At 33.8% G+C, this 12,753-nt stretch overlaps 2 protein-coding genes across 2 annotated transcripts in view; one reads left to right on the forward strand and one right to left on the reverse strand.

Moving 5' to 3' along the window:
* LOC140433617 (cell adhesion molecule Dscam1-like) overlaps positions 1-12,753 on the reverse strand; it is a 757,823-nt gene that overhangs the window by 225,309 nt on the left and 519,761 nt on the right. The window lies entirely within an intron of this gene.
* LOC140434209 (B2 protein-like) lies at positions 3,171-10,831 on the forward strand. Its single transcript, XM_072522298.1, has 3 exons — positions 3,171-3,269; positions 6,381-6,534; positions 10,570-10,831. Exons 1-3 carry the CDS (start codon positions 3,213-3,215, stop codon positions 10,758-10,760), a joined length of 402 nt encoding a protein of 133 aa, XP_072378399.1. The 5' UTR covers positions 3,171-3,212; the 3' UTR covers positions 10,761-10,831.

Here is a 12,753-nt window from a genome sequence, read left to right on the forward strand (position 1 = left end):
CTAACTGGTCCATATGTTCATTTTATTAAATTCCACTGTGTGCTTTGGTCCATATAAATATAACATTTTTATTTTCTTTAAAGTGTTTTACTAATTTTTTAATTAATATTTAGTAGGGATTGGAGTATGTGGTTGGAAAAAAGGTAGGTTAATGGCTGTGAGAAGTGACATGGAATTTGAGACAATAATAACGGAGGATTCCCTGTTAGAAACAAAAAGTAGGGCTTGATATATGGCAATTGCTTCCGCACTAAATATGGAAATATTTGGTTTTAGAAAAAGAAGAAAGAATGGTTGGACACAGAATATAAAAAAGAAATAGAGTTAAAGCGAATATATAAACAAAAGATGCTGCAAATAAAAATTTATAATGATAAAGAAAGATATAATGGGCAAAGGAACTTAGTAAAGAAAATTTACCGAAGGAAGAAAAGAGAGCTTTTAGAAAGTCAAATTCAAAATATGGAAGAAAAATATCAAAGGAGTGATATAAAATATTTTTACAAAGATGGTAAAAAAATAAGCAGAGGTTACAATTGAAAAACGACACACAGTAAAGACAAGGAAGGTAATCTGATAGGAATTGAACAACAACAATTGGAGAGATGGGAACAATATTTCGAAGAACACCTAAAGAGTGAAATAGAGAAGGAAAACTACAATGAACGAGAATCGATAGCAATGGATGGAATAGATATTGCAAGACCAACTAAGGATGAGGTTGAGGAAGTTGTTACTGTGATGAAAAACAATAAAAGCCATGGAGAAAACGGCAAAGCAGCAGAAAACTTAAAATATGGAGGAGACTACCTGAGAGAAAAAATCTACAAACTAATATGTCATATCTGGGAAGAGAAAATACCTAAAGAGTGGTGCTAGTCTATAATATACGCAATACATAAGAAGGAAGACCTGTCTAGTTGTGATAACTATAGAGGAATAGCACTCCTGTACGTCATATACGAAGTACTGGCAACCATACTAAAAAGAAAAAAAATTAAAGTGAACACAAAAATATATTGGGCGACTATCAAGCTGGTTTTAGAAAAAATCGGTCAATTAGTGACCAAGAATTTATGCTGAAACAAATTCTCTCTGGTGCATATGAATATGACATACCGACCCATCTTCTCGTTGTGGATTTTAAGAGTGTTTATGATAATGTAGTTAGATCAAAACTGATGAAGGCACTACAGGAGTTCAAAATCCCATCTAAGTTAATGAGACTGATACATATGACGCTTCAGAACACTACAAGCGTAGTTAAGATTAATGGAAAGAAAAGTCAATACTTTAGAGTTCAGATTGGTGTAAGACAAGGGGATCCTCTATCCACCACGCTGTTCAGTTTGGCCCTTGAAAAGATGATAATAAGAGACAGAAATATGAATAGAGCGGGAACAATAAGAGTCATCAGTGTCTAGCCTAAGCTGATGATATTGTATTTTTGGCTAGAAGTAGAAAATAATAAGAAAAAATAGCTAAGAATTTTCTAGAAGCCGCAGGAAATATGGGATTAAAGATTATTATAAATAAAACAAAATACATGGAGTTGAAGAATAAGCAAAAGAAAAGTAGAAAACTAAATATGAAAATTGCATTAGGGAGAGAAATTCTGGAAATTGAAGAGCTGTAGGATTACATGTATCTGAGAGTTCTTGTGACAAATAAATGCGAAGAAGAGAAGGAAATAGATCTACGAATAGTAACAGGAAACAGGTGTGCAGGCAGTTTGCAAAGAATAATAAAATCAAAAGAGGTACCGAGAAATACAAAAATAAGGCTGTATAAAAGTATCCTGCAACCTACTCTAACGTATGGGTGCGAGACATGGGTGTTAATAAAGAAACTACAACAGAAAATTGACATCTGGAAACAAAGAATATTAATAAGATTTTTTGGAGAAAAGTTAACAGAAAAACAGAGAAGAAGAATTTATTTATGCACTAAAAGCTCAAAAGAATGGAAAAGAAAGCAGTCCAGACAATATCAATCTCGTAATACTCAATAGAGCAATAATAAGGAGAAGTAGCAATAGAAAGAAGAAGTATTATGCATTTATTAAGCTCTAAAAAAAACTTAACTGGGAAGAAAAAGGTCTAAACATTGACGATAGAAGATTAACAAATTTACAATTCGCGGACGACATAGTTTTGTTCTCCTGCAACCTCAAGGAGATATATACCTACAATGCTACATGAACTACAGTTAGTGTGTGTCAGTGTGGGTCTTAAAATAAACATCTCCAAAACAAAATTTATAAAAAACCTAGTACCTAGCAAAAATATCAATATTTGAGACAACGAAGAAGTAAATCTGGTGGAAAAATATATATACCTTAGACACGAAATAAAGATTACAAGAGATAACAGAAAATTGAAATATGGGAACGAGGAATATTAAGAAGAATTTTTGGAGAAAAATTGACAGAAATAGGATGGAAGCGAAGAACAAATGCTGAAATTTATGAAATGTTCGACGAAGGGAGAATAAGCGATTTTGTCAAAGCTAGAAGATTACAGTGGCTAGGTCATATTGTTAGAATGGAGGACAGTAGGGAGGTAAACAACATAGCATGCAGAACACTAAAAGATAAGAGGAAAAGAGGCAAACCGAGGAGAAGATGAAGGGAAGCAGTTGCGGAAGATCTACAAGAAAACAAGATAGAAAACTAGAGGAAAGAAGCTAGAGACAGAAGGAGATGGAAGAGAATTACTAAGTTATGGGCCTTAAAAGGCCTGCTACAAGCTTTTATATATATACTACGATAAATCAAAAATACTCCAAAAAACATATTTTACATATGACAAAATTAATAAAAATCGTGCAGGCCGAGATAATTAGGCGTTCAATGCATAAAACTCACTCTGTATTGTAATATATATTTACATCAATCCACATTTGATTAAGACAACAAAAATATCAGTAAATTTGTGATTTGCTTAATTTTATCGTATTTAACTTTAAAGTAGAGTTAGATAATTATCAATTAGTATGCAAATTGTATGTTTCCAGAATTAAGTAGTAGGTTTTCATAATGTTGACAATATTATGAGGAAGGAATAGCATCCATTTCAGGGAAGAACTGTTAATTCTATATAATTATCAGAAACATCAATTATGTCAAAATTTTTGTATATATAAATTGATTTAAATAATAAATAAGCAGTTGTATTCAGTGTCGTGCTTTTGTAACAATCAATACTAACAAAATGAATACATATTGTGTGATTTTTTTCTTGGCTGCTGCATCCCTAAACGGAATAGAGGTAAGACATAATAGAAATAAGCAAATGATAAATATTTGGTATAAAAATATCAAAAAAATATAACCTATTTAGATACGTTAGAGTCCGTTATGTGTGTACTATTCAATTAACATTTATAGTGGAATAACTAAGCAAAGAGCTACATGCAGAAGAGATGAAATAATAATTTATACTATGTATAGACGAGTATTCAACTGATTGTCAGCGAAATATTAGAATAAAAAAGAAAAAGATCAAAATTAAAAATCTAATTTATACAATCTATGTTGCAAGATAATATTATTATAATTTGCCAATACATGTAAAACTCTCCAAACTCTAAAATGACTTGAACAATCTAAAGTATAAATAATCCAATTATTCTTCTTCTTCAAGTGCCCTGTCCGTTGCGGACGTTGGCTATTAACATGGCAATTCTGATCTTGTTTGCGGCGCTTCTGAATAGTTCGACCGATGTGAGCCCGAACCACTTCCTCAGATTTTGGAGTCACGAGTGTCTTCTCCTGCCTGGCCCTCGCTTACTGTTTATTTTTCCCTGGACAATCAATTGCAGTAGACGGTACTTATCGTGTCTCAATATGTGGCCTAGATATTCAAGCTTTCTTTGTTTAATTGTATTCACGATTTCTTTCTCCTTTCCGATTCTTTGGATTACCTTTATGTTGGTGACATGTTCGGTCCAGGATATACGAAGAATGCGTCGGTACACCCACATTTCGAATGCTTCTAGTTTTCTCGTGAGCGTCTCCGTAGCGTCCAGGCCTCCACACCATACAGTAAGATCGGAAAAATGTAGCATTTAACTAGACGGAGTTTTAGGGGAATAGACAAATCCCTGCTTATGAGGAGCTTTTTCATATTGCTAAATGCTGCTCTAGCTTATTCTATTCTCGCCTTAATTTCTGTGGCCTGTTCCCATTTTGCATTTACGTTGGTGCCAAGGTACACATAAGATTCTACATGGTCAATTAGTATGTTACTTATCCGTAACTGTCGAGCAGGCTTATCAGCATCCACTTTGACTTTTTGAAGTTGAGGCTCAGGCCATATTCCTCACTAACTGAATAAACTCTTTTCATTACCTGCTGTAATTCGTCTATGGTACTGGCAAGGATCACCGTGTCGTCGGCATATCTTATATTGTTCGTTAACTCGCCGTTTATTTTTATGCCCTCATTTGCATTTTCCATACATTTGTTAAATATTTCTTCGGAATAAATATTTAATAGGAGTGGGGATAATATACACACCTGACGGACACCTCTTTTGATCTGCACACTTTCAGTGAGTTCGTTGCCAATTTTTGCTCTTGCTGTTTGACCCCAGTATAGGTTTGCCACAATTCGAATGTCCTTGTCGTCAATACCTGTCTTTCGCAGAATATCTATCAATTGTTCATGATTGACATTGTCAAATGCTTTTCTAAAATCCACAAACCACAAATACACATCCTTATCAACGTCTCTACACCGCTGAATAAGCAAATTGGAAAGCGAAAACTGCTTCTCTAGTTCCAAGTGCTTTCCGAAAGCCAAACTGCGATCTATCAATATTTGACTCACATTTATCATATATTCTTCTATGAATGATCTTAGTGAACGCTTTAGTGACATGATTGATCAAGATTATAAGCCGGTAGTCATCACAGATCTGGGCATTTGGTTTCTTCGGGATTGTAATAAATGTTGACTGCAGCCAGTTCTCCGGGATTTTACCGCTATTATATATGTTGTTAAAAAGTTCAACTAGATTATCAAGGAACTGTTTGTCTGATTTACATAGGATCTTTAATATTTCGCAGGGTACATTGCCGGATCTGCTGACTTATTGTTTTTTAGTGCTGCAATGGCATCTTCTATCTCCGATTTAAGGATTGAAGGTCCTGTTTCTCCTTCTCCATATAGGTGATCATCAGTTCTGTCAGATGCAAATAATTTTTCTATGTATGATTTCCATGTTTCTAAGATCATTGATGGCTTCGAGATAAGATTTCCCTCACCATCCAATTATTGCTTTATAGAATTTAGATCCAAAATACAATGGCTTTATAATGTTCGACATCTTGCTATTCTCGATCGACATTTAATACATTCGCTGCTGACTTTTTTCGAGAGGTGTTACTCAGGAGCGAAAATAACGTTTTTCTAAAATATTCATTATAATTGATATTAGAATATATAATATTAAATTCATTAGATAAAGTGTATATTTATTTATAAAATGTGATTTGAGTTTTTGTCAATGGGAGTCATGCGCACCTGGCTAAGAATTTTTAGTGTTTCTCTGACTGGCTCCGATCGGTACAAGGCAAATTAGTTTTTCAAGAAAAATAATTATATACCGGAATTTAAGAAAAATAGGTTTATTTATTCTATAAAATATAGAAAAATTCACATATTGATTTGATTTTAATTCAGATGTGAGCAATTTCAAAGCATCCAATTCAAAATTCGGGTTTAATAGGATTTTTTTTGCAGTGATATGTTGTCTGCTTTCTAATTTTATTTTCAAAGCATGTTTTGCAACGCTTTCTCTTTGTTCGTCCATTATTAACTATAGAAATTTTTAAAAGAAACTATGTCTGGAGGCAGGAATGTTTATTGTTTCTCACACTTTGAAGGGCCCGGCATACTTTTCGCCATTTTGAATCACCAAACTACCACAGCAAAGAACTGGTAAAAATTTTTGAGACTTTGAGTCCTTACTCACACCTTGACAAACATAAGCTAACGTCGGCGTCGTACTAAGTAAAATATAACGCCTTAAAAATCAACTATCTTTCCAATCCATATCTTCTAGGCCTCTTTATCTCATTTAATCAGTTATCTTAAATTTTCAAATTTTCTGATTTTACCCCTGATTCTTACTTATTTATATTTATACTAAATTATATAAGTTACTGGACATTAGACGAACTGTATTACATTGATGTTTGCAACCTTTTTGTTCCTAACGTTCGTGCTATCTTTGTTTAATAGTCCATTACAATAGTACCTGACGTTATTTGTCATACCTCTGAGCTGTATATTATAATACTTCCAACTATAATTCTATATTTTTTACTTAATAATAAATTGAAAATAACATAAAAATAAATTTAAATATTTTCAGAGCATATCAGAAGCTGAAAAAGCCATGATGTTCGCACTACATCAAAAATGCTTACCTATTTCCGGAGCTACTGACGAAATGGCCAACCAAGCAATGACAGGAGAGTTTCCAGAAGATCCTGCCTTTAAAGAACACGTATACTGCATGTCTAAAGGTATGTATACTGAATGTGTACTGCATGTTAATTCAATTATAATATGACTATTATAATGATCTTCAGCTTTTTTTTCTGCTACCTAATCAATAAAATGATTAGGAAAAATATTATCGGAATTGATTTTTAAAGATTTTTCCTATTTTTTCTTTTATATTTACGTTAACATATTAAACAAGGTAAGTAGTGATAAATAAAGCACATTATAATCAGGTTGATATATGCGAACCTTTATAGTTTAGTAAAAGAAAATGAAGAATTTGGTGTATCATTGCATACAAATATTGTTCAGAAAATGATAACAGAATGCACTTTGTCCATTTAAACGACCATCCGAGGGCTTTGCAATTTTTTGCAGCTGCATTCTCTATCAAAAGTCTATGTTAAAAGAATCGCTTTATAAAGCCGAATTTGTTCTGAAACAGAATCATTTCTAGTCGAGATTTAACATTAAGAAATGCAAGTATATATTATTTTATTATTATTATTAAAACGAGACGAACAAGCTGAATTTTGCTGAGAATGTTAATTTTGGTACCTTAAAAAATATGCAAAAATGTTTGCCAGTTCTACCCGCGGGCTTCACTCTTAAATCTTCCCCCGAAGCAGCGGGAGGGGGGGGGGGAGAAAAACATCGATTTGCCCAGAACCTGTACGCCTTCATAATTATTTTATTTTTTTCTTACAGAGTTGTTCAGTTGTAAGATGTCTATTTTTCTGTCAATTTGATTTGCAGGTGATTTACAAGTATATAGCCTTCTAAGATGTTGATTGAACATGGTGCTGGCAACTAACGCGCTTTCTACGCCGAATTGTACTAGTCTATTTTCCCTATTGTATCTGGTACAAAGTCCTTATGCTAATATGTTGTCTCCTTCAACACCATGACCTTTTTTGCCTTAAAGTCATCCATGATCATCGTTACCTTGCTAATTTTTGTCAGTCGCATTATTTCATCTATATTGTTATAAAACTGTTCCAATTTCTTCCTCTGATTTGTCACTTGGAGTGACCTGAATAACATTTATGTTTCTATGGATTGTTCTTAATTTCAACATTGCTTCTTTCTTCTTCATGTGCCGAGCTCGATTATCAAGCGTATCAAATTGGCTATAAAAATTTTGTTGACGGCAGCTCGGAAAAGAGATGCAGAGGATCTGTTAAACCAATCTCTCAGGTTTCTAAGCCATGAAGTTCTTCTTCGACCTGGCCCTCTTCTTCCGTCTACCTTGCCTTGTAATATTAAATGGAACATATTATATTTCTCTGGGTGGCGCATAACATGGCCAAAATATTCAAGTTTGCGATTTTTAACTGTTTTGACGACTTCTGTAACTTTTCCCATCCGATGCAAAACAGCTTCGTTACGAATTCTATCCACCCAACTTATTCGTAGGATTCTCCGATACACCCAGATTTCAAAGGCTTCCAGTTTCTTGAGAAGTGTATCCGTCAAAGTCCAACCTTCGACACCATACAAAAGAGTAGAGAACACATAACACCTCACTAATCTAATTTTCAGACTTATAGTAATATTGTTTCCCCATAACAGTTTCTTCATCTTAAATAATGCAGCTCGGCCTTCTCTATCCGTATTCTAATTTCTATGCTCATATCCCAGTTCTCATTTAGATTACAACCAAGGTAAGTGATATTGTTAGTTCTCTCCAGGTGTTGTAGTAATCCTATTAATTAGATATTGAAGTTCTTCGTAATTGCTTGCAATTAAGACTGTGTCATCGGCATATCTCAAATTATTAATATTGACGCCATTCATTTTTATACCACATTGAACATTATCCACTGCTTTATTGAAAACGAACGAACGAAGCTCTTCAGAGGTGTCCCGGCCAATCCTGATGTTTGAACGTTAATGCCAGTAAAGATTTCTAATAATGCGTAGGTCTTTATCATCAATACCTACCTGCTGAAGAATGGCTATCATTTCAGTATGTTTTTCTCGATCAAAGGCCTTCTCAAAGTCAATAAAACACATATAAACTGGATGTCCGACATTCCTGCATTTCTGTACCATAACCTGAATACTAAATAGTGCTTCTCTTGTTCCAAGGTTATTGCGGAATCCAAACTATGTGTCACCAAGTTGTTGTTCGATTTTTTGGTACATCCTAGAGTGCAAAATTCGTAGAAATATCTTTAAAACATGACTCATCAAGCTGATGGTTCGGTAGTCACTACATCTTTTTGCATTTGCTTTTTTAGGTATCGTCACAAAAGTCGACAGCCGCCAATCCGTTGGTATATAGCCAGTTTCATAAATTTTATTAAACATATGAAGGAGAGATATTTTATCTGAACTTTCGAAGAGCTTTATTATTTCACTCGGTATTTCATCTGGTCCCGTCGCTTTTCGGGTTTTTGCTAATTGTATTGCTTGTTCAATTTTGTCCATAGTTATGTCAGGTCCTGTAACTACTTTGTTAATTTCAAGCTCATCACTAAACAGTTCCTCAATATACTCTTTATTGCTACTCTATAATTTAGAGGGATAAAGTCTATGACTGACTGCGCAATTTTGTCCGATACTTTCCTGCTTTTCTGGGTCGATTCCTCCTGAGTTATAGATGTATCCATCTTTTGTTTTTTGTTTTCCCGAACCAGGCCCATCTTACTTTACTCATCCCCAAGACGAGTCTGTTTTTATTTTTCTCATCTTCTCATCTCGGCTTTAGTGTTTTCATGTTTCCCGGACATGAATAAGCTGCGTGCGTTTCAGGTGGCAATACGTACTATCCTGTCATATATTTGGATTCTTTGTTTACTTCCTTGGACGTCAATGGTAGTTGACGAAGGAACTATTCGCACCCTCTGTCCTTTTAATGGGTGTTTCCGACTGAGAGCCGTTTTATTGTTTCCGTCTACCATTTATATATGTAGAAAATATAATGGAGTGGTTTTCTCATTACCTTTCCCATCGCAATACCTTTCAAACTGCTTCAGTCATGCTTGTAGTATTCCAGTTTCAAGCCGGTTCATGATCATTTCCTCTACACCTTGAGCTGGTTCTAATGATTGCTGTTACCTTTCACCAGGGAGGGATAAAAAAAGAAGTAACCAGATTTTGGAAGGACAAAGGGACGTAATATGATTTCTCTCATGTTTTAGGTGGAAGCCATGTGGTAAAAGTAGTAAACTTTTTTGCATATTTTTTGAGGTTGTAAAATTGGCATTCTCGGCAAAATTCAGTTTATAAGATTTTTATAGGTTCAGTAACATTTTCGTCTCAGACGACTGGAGTAATAAGGCTTTGATGTTTCTGATTTATCTGAAAACCTTGGATTTTCAGATTCCGAAACTCCGAAAAATTCCGAAAAATTAAACACACCACCAAAAAAAAAAAAGAAAATTAAAGTAATTATAACATATATGATACTATGTATATACCAAATACAAAGTGCGAAAGATGACTTTGCAAGGCAAGATTAATGTTAAGAGAGACGCAAATGATCTGAAAAGTTTTTGGTGACAGAAATTTGGCAATTTGGTCAACACAGTCTAAACTTTATATGGTCTTTATCGGTTCTTTTGCTTTAGCAATCTTCCATCCATTTTTTTTTCCAATAGATTTATATGAATAATTTCTTTCTCTATCCGTCCACTCCCAATACAAATTGACGTGTTTTTTTTTTTAATTTTAAAGAAACTCTTGGTTTCCGAGTTTCTGGGGTGTCAAATTTTCGTTGGGACACACTATATATAGTAGCTTTGGTACTATATTTTACAATCTATATTTTTATTGCTTCTTGGTCATAATTTTGTCATGGATGAAAATATTTTATATCAAGACCCTACGTAGTACCTTTGTATTTATTACAATTTTACTCTGCCACAAGTCTCCATATTTTTATCAATTTTTAATTATTTTCAGATTTGCAAAAAATTTTATTCCTAATTGTTATTTTGATTTTTCATTATCACTATCTGATCTTCTTTTGTAGTTTTTTTAATTGTTCTTTTTATTAATAACTTTATTTTAAACCTTAAAAATGATAAACTTTGATTAACTTGTTACAGGTTTTGGATTCTTTAACGAAAACGGTGAAGTAAACACAGTTGCAGTGGAAGCTGAATTAAACAAGAGAATTCCAGACCCTGATCTAAGGGAAGAAGTTAAAGCAAAATGTTTAGTAATGAAAGAAACTCCCCAGGAAACTGCTTTCCAAACTGCTAAATGTATGTTTGCTTATAAAGATCAACTTATGTAATTATAATTTAGTCGACTATTTAATGTTATGTTAATGTTATATAAAGTTTTAAATAAACGGAAATAAGTAAACGTATTAGTTTCTGTACGGTCGTATCATATAACAGTAAAATTTACCTATTAACAGAAATCTCCGTGGAAATGAGAACTGAGATACTCCTCGTCGCGTTTTAATGAAGTTTTATTGTGAGATCCGGATATATTTAAATAATTAACTAGTTAACTTAGTTTTAAATTGTAAATTTGTATAAGGCAACTTCATAAACCGTTACTGCACTAACTATTTACTATGTAAGATTAAACTTTTGCAAAGACGACTTCTTCTTCTTAGTGTGCGTTATCTTTTAAGGACATTGTCAATTTTTTCAACCAGGTCATGCTTCGTCTTCTTGATCATCTTTTTTTCTTCCACTTCCCTTGTATTTAATTTCTTAATATGTGACCAAAGTAACTCATTTTTGAGTTATGAACATTTCGTTGTGAAGTATGCACAAACCTACTAATTCTCTTAACCCTGGACTGCCCAAATTATTTTCTTCTTCTTAAAGTGCCTATCCGTTCCGGATGTTTTCGATCATCACGGCTATCTTTACTTTGTTTATTGCAGCGCGGAACAGTTCAGTGGTAGTCGTGTTATACCACTTTCGTAAATTTTGAAGCCAGGAAACGCGTCTTCTTCCCGGTCCTCTCTTACCATTTACCTTCCCTTGGAGAATCAGCTGGAGAAGGCCGTAACGTTCTTGATTGCTCATTACATGTCCTAGATATTCCAACTTTTTAATTTTGACGGTCATGAGAATTTCACATTCTTTCCCCATTCTACGCAGGACCTCCACATTAGTAACTCTGTCAACCCAGGATATACGTAAGATGCGCCTATAACACCACATTTCGAAAGCTTCGAACCGATTCATAGATGCAACAGTCAGTGTCCACGCTTCCATTCCGTAGAGCAAAACTGTGAATATGTAGCAGTTCAATAGACGGCATTTTGTTTTTAATGATATGTCTCGAGTGTTGAAAATGGTTTTCATTCTAACGAATGCTGCTTTTGCTTTTATTATTCGCTGTTTAATTTCTGTTGAGTGGTCCCATTGGCTATTTAAATTGGTGCCTAGATATGTATATTGCTCGACTCTTTCGATATTCTGTTGGTTGATTGTAAGTTGAGCGTTTAGTATTGGTTTTTTACTAATTATAATAATTTGGTTTTCTTTATGTTAAGAGCTAGTCCGTATCTGTTGCTGACTTCTGTTATGCGATTTGTTAATATCTGTAAGTCATTCAGATTATCGGCAAAAACTATAGTGTCATCTGCATATCTAATGTTATTCAACCATTCACCGTTTATTAGTATTCCTTTCGCACAACCGTCTAAAGCTTCCTTAAATACCCATTCAGAATAAATATTAAACAACAATGGAGACAAAATACAGCCCTGTCGTACTCCACGTTCTATTGCAATTTTATCAGTTAACTGGTCTTCTATTTTGATTTTGGCCGTTTGATTGTAGTAAATGTTTCTGATAATTCTAAGATCTTTGTGGTCAATTCCAATTTCTTGCATTAGAGTCATTAATTTGTCATGTTTTACTCTGTCAAATGCCTTCTCGTAACCTATAAAGCATACGTATATGTCACAATTCACATTCCTGCATCTCTGAAATAGCACCTGTACAGCAAAAAGGGCCTCCCGTGTTCCCAGAGCATCACGAAATCCGAATTGTGCTTTTGTTAGTTGTTCCTCACATTTTGTATATATTCTTTTGTGAATGAGCTTTAGAAATGTTTTAAGTAAAAGGCTCACAAGGCTTATAATTCTATAGTCTTCGCACTTTCTCGCATTGGGTTTTTTTAGAAGATTTATAAAAGTTGACACTAATCATTTTTGGGGAATTATCCCTGTATCATATATTATTGTTAAATATATTTGTCAACCATTTTATGCCATCATAGTCCATAAGTTTTAAGAATTCTGAGTGAAAATTATCAGG

The sequence above is a fragment of the Diabrotica undecimpunctata genome, chromosome 2, assembly GCF_040954645.1.
Source record: "Diabrotica undecimpunctata isolate CICGRU chromosome 2, icDiaUnde3, whole genome shotgun sequence".
Classification (NCBI taxonomy): domain Eukaryota; kingdom Metazoa; phylum Arthropoda; class Insecta; order Coleoptera; family Chrysomelidae; genus Diabrotica; species Diabrotica undecimpunctata.